The sequence below is a fragment of the Ursus arctos genome, unplaced genomic scaffold (assembly GCF_023065955.2).
Source record: "Ursus arctos isolate Adak ecotype North America unplaced genomic scaffold, UrsArc2.0 scaffold_7, whole genome shotgun sequence".
Taxonomy (NCBI): Eukaryota; Metazoa; Chordata; class Mammalia; order Carnivora; family Ursidae; genus Ursus; species Ursus arctos.
This window is the reverse complement of record NW_026623089.1, coordinates 79328704-79350122: the sequence shown is the minus strand read 5'-3', so window position 1 is coordinate 79350122 and position 21419 is coordinate 79328704. Positions and strand designations below refer to the sequence as shown.

At 46.5% G+C, this 21419-nt stretch overlaps 1 protein-coding gene across 1 annotated transcript in view; it reads left to right on the top strand.

Moving 5' to 3' along the window:
- Positions 1-1923: 1923 nt before the first annotated feature.
- Positions 1924-21419, top strand: part of LIPA (lipase A, lysosomal acid type) — a 37681-nt gene continuing 18185 nt past the window's right edge. Inside the window, exons 1-3 of the mRNA XM_026504083.4 lie at positions 1924-2103; positions 5256-5358; positions 6904-7021. Coding sequence (XP_026359868.1) covers positions 5257-5358; positions 6904-7021 — 220 coding nt within the window. The 5' untranslated portion in view covers positions 1924-2103; position 5256. The remainder of the gene's footprint in view (positions 2104-5255; positions 5359-6903; positions 7022-21419) is intronic.

Sequence of the window (21419 nt, the reverse complement as noted above, 5' to 3'; positions counted from 1 at the left end):
CCAGTCTCGGGGCTTAAAACTCCGTCTCTATCTCCAGCCTGGGATTTGACTTTGAACCCTAGATGTGTACGTGCCAGTGCTGATCTTTGCCAGTTTGTCCCTTGATCCATTCTCTGCCCATCCTCTGCTCTGTGTCGTGGAGGGAGGAGGGGTCTAAGTCCCGTGGCCTGCATTTCTTAGGCTCCTCTGTCAACCAGCATCAGGTTGCATTTGACCCAGAGGAGGGACTGGTGGGGGACTGCAGGGCAGGAGGCAGGAAAGGCCACAGCACGTCTAATCCTCCTCTCTTGGCCTTGGGGTTGTCCCTGGCAGAGCCTGCTGCTCAACACAACCACCTCTGGTCTCTGGCGACACTGTCTTCCCCCAACACCACCGCAGCCCATCCTACCATTGCTGGTCTCTGTGGGGCTTGTCTAAACCCTCTTTGACTTCCCTGTCTACCCCCAACACCACCGCAGCCCGTCCTACCGTTACTGGTCTCTGTGGGGCTTACCTAAACCCTCTTTGACTTCCCTGTCTACCCCCAACACCACTGCAGCCCGTCCTACCGTTACTGGTCTCTGTGGGGCTTACCCAAACCCTCTTTGACTTCCCTGTCTACCCCCAACACCATCGCGGCCCGTCCTACCGTTACTGGTCTCTGTGGGGCTTACCCAAACCCTCTTTGACTTCCCTGTCTACCCCCAACACCATCGCGGCCCGTCCTACCGTTACTGGTCTCTGTGGGGCTTACCCAAACCCTCTTTGACTTCCCTGTCTACCCCCAACACCATCGCAGCCCGTCCTGCCGTTGCTGGTCTCTTGCCTAGGGGGTCTTGCCTAAACTGTGTTTGACTTCCTGCCAATTCCACCACCTATGTGACCATTTGCTCTGTTTGTAATACCTAGAATGGATTCTGTCTGCTGACAGGGCCTTAGCTGAGAGAGTTCTCTAACAAGTGTCTCAAAATCAACACATCTAAAACCAAGTCTTGATCTCCTTCCCAAGCTGCTCTTCTTGGTCCTTTCTCCATTTGAATTCATGGTACTTTCTCCATTTGAATTCCAGTATTTTTTCCACCCCACTGCTCCCACAACCCCATTCCAAGCAATCATTAACTCTCACTTGGACTATTGCAGTAGACTTCCAACTTGTCTCCCTGCTTCCCTAGTTGACCCTAGCAGTCAGAGTGATCTTTCTACACTGTAAATCAGAGTATGTTGTCTTTCTATCGAAAACCTTCCACCGGCTTCTTATCTTGGTCAGAAGAAAAAGCAAAATCTTTACAATTGCCCCTCCAAGGCACCCAAGTACCTCTAGGACTTCACATGTTAGTACTCTCCACCATCACATTCTATTCCAGTGGCACCGACCTCATTGCTCTTCCTAGAACCCACCAGAATATTCCTGCCTCAGGGCCCTTGCACGTGCTATTCTCTCACCCCAGAATGGTCTTTCTCCAGTATGGATGTGGTTCTCAATCAACTTCCTGTTTGTGTTCAGTTCCATTTCATCAGAGTCCTTTTCTGATTGCCTTACACATAACACAACAGCCTCCTTCATTGTTCCTTTACTGGTTTATTGTTCTTCATAGCACTTTCTACTACCTTATGTTATATATTTATTCACGGAGTGTCTGTTCACATTGGGTTGGCTGCTATACCCCTAGTCTCTTAACACTGGACATTTTAGAAATAAAAATAAAATGTACAGCAAGATTGTTTTGCATCGGGTAAATGCTAAGCGCTTTAGACGGAACATACAATTTCTTTGCACTTTCAGAGCCCACAGCTCTATGCGGGGTGCAAAGGGTGCGGACCCTGCCAGAGAAAGCCTCAGCAGCCGCGTGCAGGTGCAGCTAGGGATCAGCCCAGGCTGGGGCCGGGCCCCAGCGCATGCTCCGTGGCGGCGCTGGACGTGTGGCCCGCCCACGGCGCATGCTCCGTGGCGGCGCTGGACGGGGCGGGGTCTCGGCGGCACTTCCCCACGACCCGCCGCTCCGATTGGAGCCTGAGCCGGGAGGAGTACCTGCCCTCGCGTCCGGTCGTCCCCGCCTCTCCAGGTGCCCAGCTCCACGAGCGGGCACTGCGGCTCTGGACAGCGGCCCGGGAGGACCGGTGCAGGTGAGTGCCGCGAGGCTGAGCCGCCTGTGCAGGTGCGGGTACGGCATCTCCGGCCTCCGCGTGCGCCGCCCTCCCATTCCCATCCCCACCCCCACGCCCGAGCCTCTGCAGGCCGGCGGGACCCCCTGCGCTTGGCTCGTGGCGCATCCCGCCCGGAGCAGCTGCGGGCGCCTCTTCTGAGCGCCGCGTGGTCCAGGTTTCCGAAGTCGCCCGGCCTTCCGTGGGAGCCCTCCGATTTCCCGGTCGATCAGCGCAGCCGCCCAGAGACCTCAGATTGCGGTGACAACCGGATTCCTGATTCCCAGCCACCCCCTTCCCCTGGTTAAGCTCCCCCTTAACCAGTTGGCACTTTGCTTCCGTACTTGATCTAGGTGCAGCTCAGCTCCCCGAAACGAGGATTTAACGGTACCGCACCGACATGCTGGAGGAGGAGTTAACATTGGTCCGAAGCAGTGCGGGCGGTGTCTGGAGCGTAGCTAGAGTTTAATGGAAGCCGAAGTTATTGGTGGTGGTGTTCACATTGTCATTAGTGGGAAGCAAAATGGGAGGCTGCTTCGGGGCTTTTCTTTTCTTCAGCCACTGAGCTTTTGGACCGACCCCTGCCTCTTTTTTCAAAATCTGTACTGTGCGTCTCATAGGTGCAGGGCTCCTCTATAGATCCTAAGGGTTCAAAGTTGAGTCAGAAGCCCTCCCTGCCCTCGGGCTGGGGCGAAATAAGGGCAGAGGAGCACGCACTTGCAGTGTTACAACGTAGAGAGAACTGAAAAAAGAAGTTGCTAAGAGAGCCCAGAAAAACTCAGAATCCAGCCTGGAAGGGGGCTTTTACTCCGTGTAAACTTCTCAGTCATCATCCTTCCGAGAATCACTTGACTAGATGGTTGAAATACTTGCTTAATGTCGGGTTGGAAGGAAACATGAGCAGGTGGTATGTGCAGCAGCTGAGGGTCTTCAGCTGTGACCCCCTTGGAGCTGCTCCGTGGACAGCTGGTCCACGTTCTGTGGGATCGAACCGAGTGGAAAGCCTCTGCTGCCAGAGGATTTTTTGTTTTAAGTTGTGGGCACAACCTCCCTTTTTCCTTTTCAATCTACTCCCTGTTCCCTAGTAAAAATGGACTTTGGGGAGGCTGGATTATGATAAAAGGTGGCCTAGGAGTATACAGCCCTTCCCAACCACCATAAAGAAATAAAAAGTTGTGAGTAAACACCGAGTGAGCTTGCTTTGCCAGTGCAGGCTCAAGGTTGCCTTCCTTTCTGTCTAGATGTTCAGGGTTCATCATTGCTTGGAGAAGTAACTGCAGCACCAACAGGACTTGCATTGGCAGAACTCACTGTAGTCATCTCCAGAGAAGCAATCTCTTAAGAGTTGTGGAATATACAGTTTAGCACAAGTCTTGAAAACAGGCCTATTGTATTGCCATACAGTAACAAGACATTTTAAATGAACACTTTTATCAATTTTGACATATGTATACTCCCATGAAACCATTGGTAAATTCACTAAATTAGTGAACCTGTCCATCACCCTCAAAAGATTCCTTGTGCATACCCCCTTGTAATCCTCTCCTCTTGCCCTTTTTCTTAGGCAGCCCGAGATCTGCTTTCTGTCAATAAAGATTAGATTGCATTTTCCAGAGTATTATATAAATGGAATCAAATGTATTTATTCTTTTTATTGTTTTTGGTCTGGCTTTCATTCACCGTAATTATTTTGAGATTCATCCATGTTATTGTTTGTTCATTCCTTTTTATTGCCGAGTAGTATGTATATATCATGTACATTTTATATATATATATGTTTGTGTGTATATATATGTGTGTGTGTGTGCATAGTTATATATCTCCATCCATTCACCCATTTGGGGTGTTCATGTTTTTCGTTTTTGATTATTATACCCAAAGCCGTTATAAACATTTTTATACAAGTCTTCGTATGGATATACATGCATGCATCTTTTTTTTAAGTGATTATATTTTTTAAAAATTCAGGGTGCCTGGGCTACTTCTAGTTTTGCCTCTAACCATCCAGATTTCTTGGGAGACTCACTTTGCTTTGCCTTTAACATTCAGCCCCAAGGTCTTTGCTGTGTTGTGATTTTGCACCATCACGGGCAGAAACTAGATCCTCTTTTTTTGGTGGTTGGGGGGCCTCAGAAGGGGAAAAGGGTGGTCTTCTATCCTGTTTCTCTTTCAGGCTCCCTTTTCATTTCACTCTTTTCCTTGAATGACATATTCGTTTTATTTCTCTTTTAAAATGCATTATTATTTTTTAACTGAAGTATAGTTGACACAATGTTACAGTAATTTCAAGCGTACACCGTAGTGGTTCATCATCTTCCTGTGTTATGCTGCATTCCCCACAAGTGTAGCTACCGTCTGTCACCATGTAGGTCTGTTCCAACACCATTGACTGTGCTCTGCCTTTCATCCCTGTGACTTACTCATTCCGTAACTGGAAGCCAGTGCCTCCCACTGCCCTTCACCCATTTTGCCCATCCCCACCCACTTCCCTCTGGCAACTGTCAGTTCTCTGTATTTATAGGTTTGTTTCTGCTTTTTGTTTGTTTATTCATTTTTTAGATTGCACATGCATGTGGAATCCTATGTTATTTGTCTTTCTCAGTGTGGCTTATTTCACTTAGCATAATATTTGGGTGACAAATTTGAATCCTGATGGGTAATTTTGGACAAGAACAGAAATTGACAGTGGGAGGCAAGAAGTAATACTGAACTTAAAAATGAAAACTGAAAAATGTTTAAATCACGATTAGAAGGGAAAAGGTGGAAGGCTCACAGGATCTGGAATTTTGTGGATCCTCCTTTTTTTCCCAGCCTATTGTCCTGTAAGTCCCCTCCTCTGTTTTTTCTCCATAACAATTTGTTTAACCTCATGGTGAGACGGTGAGTGGGTGTGCTGGGCTCCAAACGTCACATGTTAACTGGGGGTGGCAGGTGGGGGAGTTTCCTAGTAAAAAAATAATCCCCGCCTTTTTTTGTGTTTCCAGATATGGCTGGGGTCCTTTGTTTCCTATTTGCCCTTAACCTGATGTTTACTTGCCCTAAACCTGGTTCAGAACTTTTTATGGGAGTATTAATCTACCAACATAATCTGTGTAGTGAGATTCAGACAAATAACAATAGACTGTTTCATACAGAATGAAAATGCAGTTCCTGGGATTGGTGGTCTGTTTGGTCCTTGGGACCCTGCATTGCGAGGCGTCCGAAGGCAAGCTGGATCCTGAAACAAATATGAATGTGGTAAGTTTCTCAAAGTTCAGTTATGTGGGCTGCATGAAGCCACAAACCAATCTCTTTATATATCATTGTGTTTTTCATGGTCTCTGAATCTTAGATTCAGTTTGCTGACTTTCCCACCAGGTAAGGTGTATTTTACCAACGGCATTTAACTGTTAACACTTCTTAATGGGATAAATGAAATTTTTATAAATTCATTTCATTTTTAAGTCTCACTGAATTTGTTGAAAGAATGATAAAAATGTATCAAAACTTTGCAAGAATGTTACTACTGACTGCTGCTCTTATACATTGAACAGGGAGTGTGATTAGCAAGGTCCAGGGAACACAGTTCAATACAAAAACCAAAATATCTGAAAAAAATTTTTGTTGGAACAAATAAGCAAATATTATTTGTGGAGTAATTGACACATTTCAATGTTATTAAGTTATTAAGACATAAAATATAGGGAAAATACAAATGACTAAAGAAGGTAACTATTTTTTATTATTATTTTTTTTAGGGAGAGAGTGAGAGAGTGGGCTTGGTGGGGAGGAGCACAGGGAGAGGGAGAGGAAGAATCTTAAGCAGGTTCCACACCCAGTGAGGAGCCCGATGCCAGGCTTGATCGCCCCACCCTGAGATCGTGACCTGAGCTGAAATCAAGAGTTGAACGCTTGACTGAGCCACCCGGGCGCCCCCCAAGTAGCTACTTTGAAACAGATGATGCAGTGACCCCACTGAAGAATCAAGGCGCTCTTAGTGGCAGATAAATCCATCGTGAGTCAAGAGAATATCACCTGATATCAGGGTCTTAAGGTCAAGTTTTACTTCTCGTCCCCAATTTTTTCTTTTATTCCTCACCCTCCTTTGAAATTTTTTTTCCTATAAAGATGATAAAATTGAATTCTTCAAAATACTCGTGGTAGAGAGGATGGTGAGCACTTACATTAAATCTAGATAATTGAGTTCTCCATGTCCCACTGAGCTCGTGATTAACACTTGCTCCGTGGGTTGGAGAAGTGAATTTGATGATAATTTCCTATTTTTCATCTCTTCTTGTTCTTCAACTCCACTGTGCTATTGTGTATTCTATTAGTGTCCTTTGTTAGCATAAGTGTATTGGTTCATTGATGAAAATGGATTAATGCTATGCTCTGTTTCCCAGAACAGGACCTCTTAAAATAAGGGTAGGGGTAGCTCACAATATTAGCTGACATATTTAGAAGAGAAAGAAAGAAAGAAGTGTGTCTATTTGTGGAGCCAGGATGGAAACAGAGAGGCGCAAAGCAGTGGTGAAATTAGACACATGCAGTGTAGAAATTGCTAGAATATTGAAACCAAGGTTAATCAGACACCTGTCACTGGAACACATGGATAAAAGATGTGGAGGATTTATTCTTGCATGGGAGGTACTGTTCGATTGAGCACACTTAAATTTCAATAACAACTGTTTTCTTAAAGCCTGGAGAGTGTCTGCTGACATTTTGTCTTCTCCTTTGCCTGCTAATGTGGGAGATCTTGTCAGAGTCTGTCCATAGAATTTCCAATATTCTTTTTCTCTGTAGAGTGAAATTATCGCTCACTGGGGATTCCCTAGTGAGGAACACTTCATCGAGACAGAAGATGGATATATTCTTTGCCTTCACCGAATCCCTCACGGGAGAAAGAACCATTCTGCCAAAGGTATGGGTGTTTCCTGTGGTGAGAAAGGAACTCTCTGAGAAGTACCTGCATGGCTGGAATTGTCTGGTTTTCATGTCAGTAACCAAGTTGAGATTTAACTTGAAAACATTGAAATGGGGTTATTTTTTGGGCCAAGGTACTAGAAGTGTTACACTTATACAAGGCATATAAAAATACTATTTTGAAAGAACTAAGGACAAGTCATCTGATTTCATATTTTGCTTAGAGATTCAAAGGTCAGTTTTGTTTAAGGATATGCTGAAATCTCTCCTTGTTATAAGGAAGCATCTTATTCATGAAATGTTTTGAGCATTAAGGAGCTAGCTTTTGCTGTTTGAAAATTAATTGATTGAGTAGGCAATGTATTCATGAGGTTCAAAACTTAAAGGAAATAAAAAGCCATACTGTGAAATTCCTCCCTCCTGTCTCACTGTTCACCTCCCCAGGTCTGTGTGGATCCTTCGAGCATCTCTTGAATTTCTTAGCTCTAAAAAATCTCTTTAGAAACAAATATAATAATATAATAAACAAATATTATTAATATTATTATATTATTCTTTTTCTCTGCTTCCATTTTAATACAAAAGATGTAATATAATGCACATTCTTTTGTTCCTTGAATTTTTACTTAATATTTTGGAGACTTTTCCATACAATACATGGAAGACTTTACCATTCAATTCTGCAGACACTTGGCATTCTACTGCATACCTGTATCATGATTTATTTAACAGATGTCCTAGTGATGGGCATTGGGGCTGTTTCTAGTCTTCCGGTAGAAGACAAAGCTTGGTGCTGAAAATAACGTTGTACGTGTGCAAGTTTGTTTATAAGATACATTTCCGGAAATAGAATTTTTGAGTCCAAGGATGCTGTATACATTTGTGATTTTGATAGACATTCTTAAATTGCTTTATATGTGGTCTTGTTCTAGTAATTACTCTCGCTAGCAATGTATGAAAATTCTTACAGCTTTGGAGATATATATGTATCTTCCCATAGCAAACTGTGGTTTCCAGTTCAGATTAATGAATTTCTAGACAGACTACTTGAAATTGTTAAACATATATCAGAATAAGGATCTGATCCCCATTCCATCATCTCTCCACACTTACCTTATTCTTTAACATTTGCTCTTTCTAGTGACTTTCCTTGGAAAATTAAGATTGAGATTAAGGAGATTTGATGACTAACTGTTCTTCAGTTAACACTTTATGTGAGCAGAAGGGCCTTTTGCCTCAATTCCTTCCCAAATTATTATTCAAAGCAAACTATAAACCCATGTTAATGTGAGCTTTGTAGCATTATTCCTTTTTAGTTTCTTACTATAATCTGGTTTGTCTGTTTTTTTCTCCCATAAATTCTAACTGTAAGAAGGCATTTCATAATGCTAGAGTGGCTGAGACAGCCAGTGCTCTTTTTGAAGTTTCACTTCTCATTCTTGAGATGTTTATGATTTATACATATATGTTATTAAGCTTCCTTCTAAGTGTGTTGCAAAAATAGTGAGCTGTAGTGAGGGCTTCTATTTTTTTTTTCCTGCTCAAAACACTCAAAATGTATATACTTTATTCCAGTGTGGACATCTGAGCTTACTTTCCTTGCTTTTTGTTTATTGTAAACCCTTTGTTGTTGTTGTTTTATTATATATATATATATATTTTTAAAGATTTTATTTATTTATTTGACAGAGAGAGAGAGACAGCCAGCGAGAGAGGGAACACAAGCAGGGGCAGTGGGAGAGGAAGAAGCAGGCTCCCAGCAGAGGAGCCTGATGTGGGGCTCGATCCCAGAACGCCGGGATCACGCCCTGAGCCGAAGGCAGACGCTTAACCGCTGTGCCACCCAGGCGCCCCTGTTTTATTATATTTTAATGTTAGTCACCATACAGTACATCCCTAGTTTTTGATGTAAAGTTCCATGATTCATTTCTTGCATATAACACCCAGTGTACCATGCAATACGTGCCCTCCTTAATACCCATCACCAGCCTATCCCATTCCCCCACCCCCCTCCCCTCTGAAGCCCTCAGTTTGTTTCCCAGAGTCCATAGTCTGTCATGGTTCATTCCCCCTTCTGGTTACCCCCCCCTTCCTTCTTCCCTTTCTTCTCCTACCAATCTTCCTAGTTCTTATGTTCCATAAATGAGTGAAACCATATGATAATTATCTTTCTCTGCTTGATTATTTCACTTAGCATTACCTCCTCCAGTGCCATCCATGTTGCAGCAAATGATGAGAAATCGTTCTTTTTGATAGCTGAGTAATATTCCATTGTATATATGGACCACCGCTTCTTAATCCAGTCATCTGTTGAAGGGCATCTTGGCTCCTTCCACAATTTAGCTATTGTGGACAATGCTTCTATGAACATTGGGGTGCATATGGCCCTTCTCTTTACTACGTCTGTATCTTTGGGGTAAATACCCAGTAGTGCAATTGCTGGGTAGCTCAATTTTTAACTTTTTAAGGGACCTCCACACTCTTTTCCAGAGTGGCTGTAACAATTTGCATTCCCACCAACAATGTAAGAGGGATCCCGTTTCTCCACATCCTCTCCAGCAATTGTTGTTTCTTGCCTTGTCAATTTTTGCCTTTCTAACTGGCGTAAGTTGGTATCTCAGTGTGGTTTGGATTTGAATTTCCCTGATCGATAATGATTTTGAATATTTTTCCATGTGTCTGTTAGCCATTTGTACGTCATCATTGGAAAAGTGTCTGTTCATATCTTCTGCCCATTTTATGATTTGTTTATTTGTTTCTCATGTATTGAGTTTGAGAAGTTCTTTGTAGATCTTGGATACCAGTCTTTTATCTGTAGTATCATTTGCAAATATCTTCTCTCATTCCGTGGGCTGCCTCTTAGTTTTTTTGACAGTTGCCTTGGCTGTGCAGAAGCTTTTTATCTTGATGAAATCCCAAAAGTTCATTTTTTCTTTTGTTTCTCTTGCCTTTGGGGATGTGTCATGAAAAAAGTTGCTGTGGCCGATGTCGTATAGGTTGCTGCCTATGTTCTCCTCTAGGATTTTGATGAATTCCTGTCTCACATCGAGGTCTTTGATCCATTTGGAGTTTATCTTTGTGTATGGTGTGAGAGAGTGGTCAAGTTTCATTCTTTTGCATGTAGCTGTCCAATTTTCCCAGCACCATTTATTGAAGAGACTGTCTTTTTTCCACCGGATGTTTTTTCCTGCTTTATCAAAGATTAGTTGCCCAAAGAGCCGAGGGTCCATTTCTGGGTTCTCTATTCTGTTCCATTGGTCTATGTGTCTGTTTTTGTGCCAGTACCATGCTGTCTTTGTGATCATAGCTTTGTAGTACAGCTTGAAATCCGGCATTGTGAAGCCCCCAGCTTTGTTTTTCCTTTTCAACATTTCCTTGGCGATTTGGAGCCTTTTCTGGTTCCACATAAATTTAAGGACTATTTGTTCCAGTTCTTTGAAAAATGTCATTGGTATTTTGATCGGGATGGCATTGAAAGTGTAGATTGCTCTGGGTAGCATGGACATTTTAACTATGTTAATTCTTCCGATCCGTGAGCATGGAATATTTTTCCATCTTTTTGTGTCTTCTTCAATGTCTTTCAAGAGTGATTTGTAGTTTCTAGAATATAGATCCTTTACGTCTCTGGTTAAGTTAATTCCAAGGTAATGTATGATTTTTGGTGCTATTTATTGTAAATGGGATGGATTCCCTAATTTCTCCTTTTTCAGTCTCATTGTTCATGTATAGAAATGCAACTGATTTCTGAGCATTGATTTTGTATCCCACCACATTACTGAATTGCTCTATAACTTCTAGTAGTTTGGGAGTGGATTCTTTTGGGTTTTCCATATAGAGTATCATGTCATCTGCAAGGAGAGACAGTTTGACTTCTTTGCCGATTTGGATACCTTTTATCCCTTTTTTGTTGTCTGATTGCTGTTGCAAGGACTTCTCGTACTATGTTGAATAATAATGGCGAGAGTGGGCATCCTTGTCGTGTTCCTGATCTTAAGGGAAAGGCTTCCAGCTTTTCCCCATTGAGAATGACATTCGCCGTAGGCTTTTCATAGATGGTTTTATGAGATTGAGGAATGTACCCTCTATCCCTACACTCTGAAGGGTTTTAATCAGGAAAAGATGCTATATTTTGTCAAATGCTTTTTCTTTCTTTTTTTTTTTTTTTTTTTTGTCAAATGCTTTTTCTGCATCAACTGAGAGGATCCTATCGTTTTTGACTCTTTTCTTGTTGATACGATCTGTCATACTGATAGATTTGCAAATGTTGAACCACCCTTGCATCCCAGGGATGAATCCCACTTGGTCATGATGGATAATCCTTTTAATGTACTGTTGGATCCTATTAGCTAGGATCTTGTTGAGAATTTTGGCGTCCATATTCATCAGCAATATCGGTCTATAATTCTCCTTTTTGATGGGGTCTTTGCCTGGTTTGGGGATCAAGGTAATACTGGCCTCATAGAATGAGTTTGGTAGTTTTCCTTCTGTTTCTATTCTTTGAAACAGCTTCAGGAGAATAGGTATTATTTTTCTTTGAATGTTTGGTAGAATTCCCCGGGGAATCCAACAGGCCCTGGAGTCTTGTTTTTCGGGAGGTTTCTGTTCACTGCTTCAATCTCTTCATAATTAATCAGTCTGTTTAAAAATCAATTTCTTCCTGTTTCAGTCTTGGTAGTTTATAGGTTTCCAGGAAGGCATCCATTTCTTCCAGGTTATTTAATTTATTGGCATAAAGCTGTTGATAAAAGTGTCTAATGATCCTTCCTATTTCATTGGTGTTGGTCGTGATCTCTCCCCTTTCATTCATAATCTTATTAATTTGGGTCCTTTATTCTTTTGAATAAGTCTTGCCAGTGGCTTATTGATCTTATTTATTCTTTCAAAGAACCAGCTTCTAGTTCTGTTGATCTGCTCTACTGTGCTCTTGGTTTCTAATTCATTGATCTCTGCTCTAATCTTGATCACCTGCCTTCTCGTGCGTGGATTAGGCCTGTTCTTCTGTTCCTGTTCCAGCTTCTTGAGGTGAGAATATAAAAACTGCATTTTAGATTTTTCTATTCTTTTGAGTGAGGCTTGGATGGCTATGTATTTTCCCCTTAGGACTGCCTTTGCAGTATCGCATAGGTTTCGGACCATTGTGTTTTCATTCTCGTTGGTCTCCAAATATTGCTTAAGATCCTTTTTAATTCCCTGGTTTACCCAATCATTCTTGAGCAGGATGGTTCTTAGTCTCCAAGTGTTTGAGTTTCTTCCAAATTTTTCCTTGTGGTTGAGTTCCAATTTCAAAGTGTTGTGGTCTGAGATTATGCAGGGAATAATCTCAGTCTTTTGGTATCAGTTGAGACCTGTTTTGTGACCCAGAACATGATCTATTCTGGAGAACTTTCCATGTGCATTCGAATAGAATGAGTATTCTGTTGTTCTGGGGTGTAGTGTTCTATATATATCTATGAGGTCCATCTGGTCTAGTATGGCATTCAAAGCTCTTGTTTCTTGGTTGATTTTCTGCTTAGGTGATCTGTCTATTGCTGATAGTGGAGTGTTGAGGTCCCCTACTATTAACGTATTTTTATCTATATATCTCTTTATTCTGTTTAAGAGTTGGCTTGTGTATCTTGCTGCTCCCCTGTTGGGGGCGTGGATATTTATAATTGTCATATCCACTTGTTGGATAAATCCCTTAAGAATAATATAGTGTCCTTCTGTATCTCTAACTATTAGAGATAAATCTAATCTGTCTGGTATGAGAATTGCTACCCCAGCTTTCTTTTGAGGTCCATTGGCATGAAAAATGGTATTCCATCCCTTTACTTTCAGTCTGACTGTATCTTTAGGTTCAAAATGAGTCTCTTGTAGACAGCAGATGGATGGGTCATGTCTTTTTATCCAATCTGCAACCCTGTGGTGTTTTATGGGAGCATTTAGGCCATTTACATTGATAGTGATTATTGAGAGATATGATTTTAATGATGTCATGTTGCCTGTAAAGTCTTTGTTTCTATAGATTGTGACTTTCTGTTCTGTATCACTCTTGGGGCCTTTTTACTTTTATAGAACCCCCCTTAATATTTCCTGTAGGGCTGGTTTCATGGTTACGAAATTGGTCAGTGACTGGCGATTCTGGAAGGTCCTTATCTCTCCAATTCTGAGTGACAGCCGTGCTGGATAAAGGATCCTTGGCTGCATGTTTTTCTCTGAAAGAGCTTTAAAAATGCCCCCCCAACCCTTTCTCTCATTTCAGGTCTGTGTAGACAGGTCTGACGTAATTCTGATACTTTGCCTTGGTATGTGAGAAATTTCCTTGCCCTGGCTGCTTTCAATGCTGTAACCTTGGATCTAATATTTGCGAATATGCACTATGACGTGATGTGGCATAGGTTTGTCGTGGTTGAGCTTGGGAGGGGTCCTCTCTGCCTGTTGGACACGAATGTTTGTTTCCCTCGCTAGATTAGGGAAGTGTTCAGCTACAATTTGTTCAAATATCTCTTCTAAACCTCTCTCTTTCTCCACCACCTCGGGGATGCTGATGATTCTGACATTGGAACGTTTCATTGAGTCAGTAACCTCCTGTAACCTACATTCTTGAGATTGGATTTTTTTGAGCCAAGTTTCTGTTTTAGCTTTCTCTTCTACAAATCCATCCTCCAATTCACTAATTTGTTCTTTTGCCTCATTCACCCTGGCCGTCAGAGCCTCTAGTTTTGACTGCATTTGATTCATAGCATTTTTAATTTCTGCCAGATTCGCTCTCATTTCTGCCCTTAGAGTTTCTATATTCTCATTAATATTTTCATTAATATTTTTTTTTTCAATTCTACACATCATCTTGACCATTGTTACTCTGAATTCCATTTCTGATAATTTGGTTATATCCATATCCATCAGTTCTGTGGCAGAGGCCACAGACTCATTATCTTTTCTTTGCTGGGGGGGATTTCTCCTTCTCGTCATTCTGATGAGGAGAGGTTGCGGGGTTGTCCAGAGCCCAAATTATTGACCAGGACCCAGGCAGTGTGCACTTGTTTTATAGGGACCTCAGGGATGTGGGCTTCTTGATTTTTCAGCCTGCCTAATGGGGGAGGGGCCAGCCACACCGATACTCAGGCAACCCTGTTTGGGTAGAGTCTCCATGTCCCCTGCGAGGGGGGATGGGTATGGGCACACTGTGAGCCGGTATTTCCAGGCTTTTGTTCTCTGGCGGCTTTCCCTGGCAGTTTGCTGTGCCTCTTCGAGAGTCAGAGCAGCAGTGCCCAAATCCCAGCCTCTGTCTCAGAACAGAGAAATCGCAGACCGCTCTCCGCTGAGCTCTCCTGGCCACTTTAACTCTGTTTCTGTTGGTGGTGCTAAATCCTGCAGCATCTCGGGATGTGCGCCCCACAGCCAGCATCCCAGCCCTCACTTCCAGGGCCGACAGGTGTCTGTCCTTTGTGCTTCTAACACCACCAGCCACCCCCGCGCGCTCCGGAGCTCCGTTTCAGTGGGGTTCCCCCGCACTCCGGAGCTCCGGTTTTCAGTCTTGTTGCATGCGCGTTCCCTGGCTCATGGTCTCAGTCTGCTCTCTCGCGGGTGCCTGTCCGCGAGTCTGGCCTGCTCCCCAGTGCAGGTGGCTAACGCTTCCTGGCGCCCAAGCGCGGAGGCTCCCTCCTCCTTCCATTTATCTTCCGATATCTGTGCACTGATTCACGGCTCCCCGCTTCATACCTCAGTACTCAGCACTGGAGATGTTCATTTGTAGAGATCCAGTTGTATCTTCCTGCATCTCAGGGTGATTCCGTGGGTGTTGAGGATGGTCTGGTACCTATCCAACTCGACTCAGGGGACCGGCTGAAAAAGGGGTCCCCTACTCCTCCGCCATCTTAACCTCACCCCCTCTTTAGTAAACCCTTTGATTTCAGATCCCCTATAAAGAAGAATAGGTACAGATGTCATTTCTCTTTAAAGTGGTTGGTTGACTAATAGAATTGGTAATGTGAATCACTTAAAAGAAGCTCGGTAAAAACATGCTTAGATAACGCACCCTCCGTGTTCTCTGTCTTCACCCCCGGGCTTCTGTCTCACGCAGCGCTTAGCGCAGGGAGTGCCACCTGCCCCACGTACGGAAGTACCTAGCTACGTACTCCTGCAGGTGAGGTGCTGTGCCCCCAAGGTGAGCAGAGTGAGCACAAGTCTCCACGTGCTCCCCGGTGGCAGGAAGGAGTCAGGAGAGCTCAGTGCCAGATCTGCGCTGGCTGCTAGGGACGCAATGTGTTTTCGCCTCTGGGTGCCTTGGATTCTTCATCTGTAGAAACAGTCGATTGGCTGGGATGATCCCAAATTCTCTTTGGTCACTCTGGTGCTGTGGGTTCTAGTCCCTACGCTTTTGTTGTTATTGGCAGGCGTGTGTGCTGCAGGGGGGTAGATACCCCTGGTCTTCAGAATGGGGGGCACGGACTGAAAGCTCTCTGAATGTGGTCACAGCGAGAGGTCTCCACCTGCTTTGTCTGCTCTGCAGAGGCCTCCTTGTAAGGGGGCCGGGGTGCGTGTCCCACAGCTGCTGTGCGCTAAGCTGCGTGTTCAAGGAGCGCTGCGGGGCGTGACTCCCTTATCTAAGGCAGCTCCTCATATTCCTGAGCACTGCATAGGACACATGGTTTGCATGACCCCTGCCCCCGGCAGGGACCCCTCACTGTCCTCTCCTCCTGCTCAGGAGCAGCATTGTCAGTGGTCTTGCTTTGGCTCATTTAAGCCAAATAGACAAAAAGAATTCCTAAGAGTCCTTCACAGCCAAGGTGGAACTCATCCTCTCGTTCATGCCACTCCCTCCCCTGACTTCCTCGTCTATTAATAACACCATCATCCTCCCGATGATCCGGCCCTGGAAACTGCAGAATCACTCTTGACTCCAGACCTCGAGCAGCTGTCAGGCCCTCTCTAGGCTGCCCACGTTATGTGGCTCCAGTTCCTCTCTCCCTCCGCTGGGCTGGGTGCCACCCTACTTACGCTCTCCTGACCGTTTAACCCAAAGCCTGCAAGAAGGTCACGATCCAAGAGAGGCTTGAGCCACTTCCATTTTTGAGGCTTCCCATGTATTAGAAAAAGGAAGAATTTCAAAACAGGCAGATGCAAATTGTTTCTCTTTTACAAAATTAATGCTTCTACTACACCCACATATAATGGCCTGCATCTGTACTGATTACAAGGCATTGCAGGGTGCCTTAAACCGTTCATTCATTTCCTGGGGAGATGGTGAAACTGTCCCTCTTGCCCTTTTTAAGTCCATTTTCTCCATTTCTGTGCTGTCCTGCGGTGCCGTGCCCCCTGTGTGGGGAGCGCCTTCCAGGCCTGCCGCACTGGCCTGTTTGTACGGAGCGCCTCATGTAGAGATTATCGGAGGGCTTTATGGTCCCAGTGTTTGGCCCCGTGGCTCGTCCTCCTACCCCTGTCTCGTCCACCTTGTGTAGTTTTGCAGGATGAAGCTTCTCCGAGCCAGGGGTCGTTATAGGATAGGGCCATCGGGCAGTCCTCAGGTCCCTAACACACGAGGTGACCTACCTTTCCTTACTACTGTTTCCCCGTTGCCTGGACCGCTCACATGGCAGAACTTCGAAGCTGCCGTGGGTGTGGCAGAGACCTTCGATTCAGCACCTCGGTGATGACCATCAGGGACTGTGATGTCTGCGGTGTCTGTGTCTCCTCCCAGTGGGGTGGCAGACCGCAGGTGCATCGGTTGCCAGCTGGGTTCATTCGTTGGCGACGAAACTGTCGTCATTGATCAGCTGTGAGGGTTGAAGCTGGCACCTCGGCCCAGCGATGAGTGACTGAAGTCGCGTCTGCTGTGGTGTAAGTATCAGAGAACGACTTTCGGATGTGCTGCAATCCAAGCAAGGCAGTCCCTTTCTGCGGAGCTCCCCCTGGGCTCCGGCAGGTGAAAACGGCCTCTCGGCTGCTGCTCCCCCTGCCCACCATCTTCATTTCTATGTATTTATAAAAACCATTCTTTCCCTCCCTCCAGGCGCAGCTTCCCAGCAGCTGTCCGGGTTGCTGGAGCGGGAAGGAGACGTCCTTCCTCTGAGCTTCCCAGCACCTTGCTAGCACCGCTCTCCTTCCTCTGCCGTGCTTTCCTTCCTCTGCCTTGGGATGGACTGACTTCTGTGCTGCCTCCTCCCCACTGTCCCTCTCTGCAGACACTGTCTGAAGGCAGGGCTCTGCCCTTGTCGTCCCCGTGTCCGCCAGCACGGTTGGCAGCGCCATGCCCTCTGCCCGGCCAGCCTGACTTCAGAATCGGGGTTCTGAACCTCATGAAGGCAGTGCACCTTGTCGGTAGTGCAGTAGCACAGAACGCTGCTCACACATGTTACGTACGGTTGTAGAGAGTGTGCGGACCCAGTGAAGGACCTGCTGATTTAGACGGTCATTTGCCTGTTGGGTCAAACTCCTACAGCTGGTCAGCTTGGAACACGTACGTGCAAAGTTCCTAGCAGCCTGTGGAGCCTATGTGTGTTTCTCAGGGTGAAGCCAACTTCTCTGTCAAGTGTTGAGTTACCCCTGCTCTGCACTAACTCCAAAAGGGAATTGAAATTCCGAAATTCATCCTTAATAGGGAAGTGGTTCTCTTTTCACGTGCTCAGCCTTATTTCAGAAAGTCATGGGATGTCAGCACTGCAAGGGTCTCAAGGTCCTGTGTGAGCCAGGGATTCAGAGAGTTTGCATTTTTAACGTAGTTCCTAGTGGATTCCAGGGTAAAATCCTTGGGTTCTGGAGCCTGTGTGCTAGAGGAACACCTCATTTTACTGGGGGAGACAAAGAGAGAAAGAAATTGGCTTTAAGGCAAAGAATAGTGGCCCAGCCAGTCTGGCTCCAGAGATAATGTTCTTTGAACTAGAGAATCCAACCTTATGTAATAAACATTGAGCAAGTTGATCCCATGATAATTAGATACTTATTTTATTTGACTAAAACAAGGAAATGCATATTGTCTTGCCTAAAATAGAGAGAACAGTGACTACAACAAGGCAGACTTCTTGCCTAATTGGAAAATACGTTGTTCATAAAGCAATCGTCAAAGCACCACTTGTGATTATTTCTATCTGATACACGTATATACGTAAATACACACATGCACATATGACATATCTTATCTCTGATATCTGATATGATCTATGATAGGTATCTGACGGCCTAATGAGTGAAGTGGTATTCTGGGACATGAATAATTCTCTTCAGGCATTTTGAACTTCACCTTGGCAAAGACGCCCCAAGGCTTGCCTCTTGAGCTTTTTAAGTCATAACTGAAAATTCACCATCTGGCTTTGAATGAGATCTTTGGACAGAAAGCCATTGACTTGTATTCTCATTTGATTGTTTTAAGATTCTATTATTTCTGGATTTTCTGTCCTCCTCTATGCAATTCCTGAAGGAACCGTCTGTTTGAGTAAATGCTGTGTTCTGACAAGCATCCCAGAGTCCCGGGCGAGCTGAGATGTAATTCTTTGCCTCCCGGCAACACTGGGCCAATGTAGGGTCGTTAATGGATGCCCAGGCTTCTGGACTCTGGCCAAACTGAACTCCCGTCCAGCTGTGCTTGACTCTGATGGCTCTTGGGGTGGCGGACTGTGTTCAGACCTTTGCCTACAGCCTGCATGAGCCAACAAGAGTTCCTCCTGTCCCCTCCCGTGTGCAGGTTGGGGCTGGAAAGGAAGAGCGTGCCCTGCCAGCACTCTCCGTCTCCTGCACCCTCCCTGTCTTCCTCCTCGTTAACCGGTCTTACCCGTTCTCTGTCCTCATTCTCCGAGTCACGTCTTCAGGGAACAGTCTCCAGCCACTCATTCTCACGGCTCTCTGGGTGTTTCCTGCCTAGCACAGAGGGCAGAATACCATAGGTCATGATGAGGGATGTAGGTGACAGTGTGTGTGATTTCCACCTTCACTAAACTGTAAGTTCTTTGAGGCCGAAGCTGCTTCTGACACTTGATTGTCACTGCAGCCAAGGCTTCAGTGTCCCTGAGAGCTCCTCTGGGGCTGGGTCCTCCTGGGACGCGGTGGAGCAGGGCGTTGATGGCCAAGGCCACGCTGGTGAAGGGTTTGGTCCTGCTGAGCTGAGAGCCAGCCACAGATGCAAGTGTGGGGCGTCCCGCGCTGCGCGTGGAATCAGGCCGGACACCTTGTATGTGTGCAGACGCCGAGCGAGCGTGTTGGCGACCCTGGCCTGGGGTTTAAGTTCCCGCTCCACTACTGTAAGTAGGTGTGTGACCTTGGCAGTTTGCTTCACCTCTTCATCTACTAACCAGGAAGAGTAACACTTGTTATTTCATAGGGCTTGTGAAAATTAGATGAAATAAGGCCCATAAAACACCTTGTGTTACACATGGAGCTCTAGTTTCTGTTTTTAATGAAAAAAAAAAAAAAAGGCATTTGCCAGTTGTCTCCGATGTCTGCTTCCTCAGTAGCCAGCCCCTGACCCCCGGACAGGAAAGGTGCTATCGCCGAATGTTTATGTCCCCCCTGAATTCCTGTGTTGAACCCTAACGCCCACTGTGGTGGTGTTTGGAGGTGGGGCCTTTGGGAGGTGATTTGGGGCTGGGTGAAGGGATTCGGGCCCTCCTAGAACAGAGACCCCAGGGAGCTCCCCTGCCCCTTCTGTGAGGACACCGTGAAAAGACAAGGACCAGGAGGGGGGTCCCCACAAGACCCCAGATGTGCCGGAGCTTCCATCTTGGACTTCCAAGCCTCCAGAAGCGTGAGATAGAATTTCTCTTGTTCATGAGCCGTGCAGCCTGTGGTTTTCTGTTGTAGCAGTCCGAATGCACGGGCACGGAATGTATCCCACACTCTCAGGAAAGGAGAAGGACGTCTCCGTCGGGATTTGTGTGCTGTGCACAGACGGTGCTGAAGGGAGAGAGAATGAGCGAGAAGTAACCGCGTGTGGAGGTCGGAGTCCCTGTCTCTGGCCAGTGCCCACGGAGATGCCCTTGCCTCTCTGGGCCCCTCCGTTCTGCTAACTGAGCATTTTGAATTAGAGCTAGGTAATTCCCCAACATTTGGCCAACGGTGAGGCTCCACGAACTCAAGATGCCACAGCGCGAAGCCTCTCGAAGGCAGGCGGTGGTCGCGGCGAGGGGCAGGGAGAGCCCAGAGGCGGCTTCGCAGGGAGAGGACGCACGTTGCTGACACGTGACCCGGGTTCGGTCCCCGGCTTGACCGGCTGCTACCCGTGTGTGTCCTGGGAGGACTGCTTCTCCCTGGCCTCGGAGTCTCCGTGTGCTGGGGGGACAGTGGGTTAGCGGCCTGGTGCTGCCCAGAGTTGCCGTAGACTCGTGGGGGCCGTGCTAGAGAGCGCGTGCTGTGCACGGCGTGCCTGTGAACACCGGAGTGGTTCTCCTGCTTCGCTTCGTTATTCCTTCGCGATGGCGTGAATTCCTGAGTTGTCACGAGCGAGCGGCACGTGCCAGACTCCGTGCGGGGCGCTGGGGGTGCTGCCGGGGATCGCTCCGACCGGATCTCCGCCCTCACGTTGCGCAGTGACCACGGCGGCCGTGGCGGGTGCCGGGGAGACGGGGCTGGTTCTCTGGGCGGCTCTGAGATCCGAACACTGTCATGTCCCCTCCTGCAGAGAGCCACCCCTCTTTAGCAGGGCGACTCTGGAATGTGCGCACCGTGATCCGGCCGGTGGCAAAGCGCACACCTTTCTGAGGGCTTCCTGGGGAGGGGCCACGGGATCCCTGTGGGTCGTGAGTGATTCTCGTGCAGCTCTGTCCCTGTTACAGGCGAGAAAACCAGGGCTTAGAGGGCTTGATGACTTTGCCTGTGGCAAGGCAGTGGGCTTAGGCTCGAGCTCCTCCCCACTCAGCCCTGGGGACAATGGCGATGTCGCTGATAAAGCCACCGTGTGGGAGGTGCTCTGTTTGGGTAACCTGTGTACCGGCTTCTGTCGTGAAAGTTCCTGGCAACAGATGCTTTGGGGATGAGCTCCTCCTCCTCATTTTCTCCAGTGACTCTGCGTTTTGTGACCAAGGCTTCCCGCTATTGTTTGCTGATCGTGCTTTCGGCTGTGTTTTGAGGTCGACTCTTCAAACCAGCATTAACTGCAGAAATTCACTCCGTCGTCCTGTGCTTGGGATAAATGGAGGTCTACTCTCAATAATCCTTGAGAGGGAGGCCCTGGAACTACCTCCAGGAGCCTGTCAGATGGCAGCCAGGGATCTCGGCGTCTGGCCTCTCTCTGGGCACTTAGGCAGGGCGTTCCCCGGGCCCGGCTGGAGGAGCAGAGGGCGGCCGTGCTCCCTGTTAGATGAAGCCACCTTGACCCCAGCTGTGGCTGGGCTGCTTCAGATGCGCTGACGGAGCCTGTCGAAAAGAAACCTTTCTGGGCTCTGCCCCAGGAGTTCCTGGTCCCCTCGCTGAGGAGCTGGGGCAGAAAC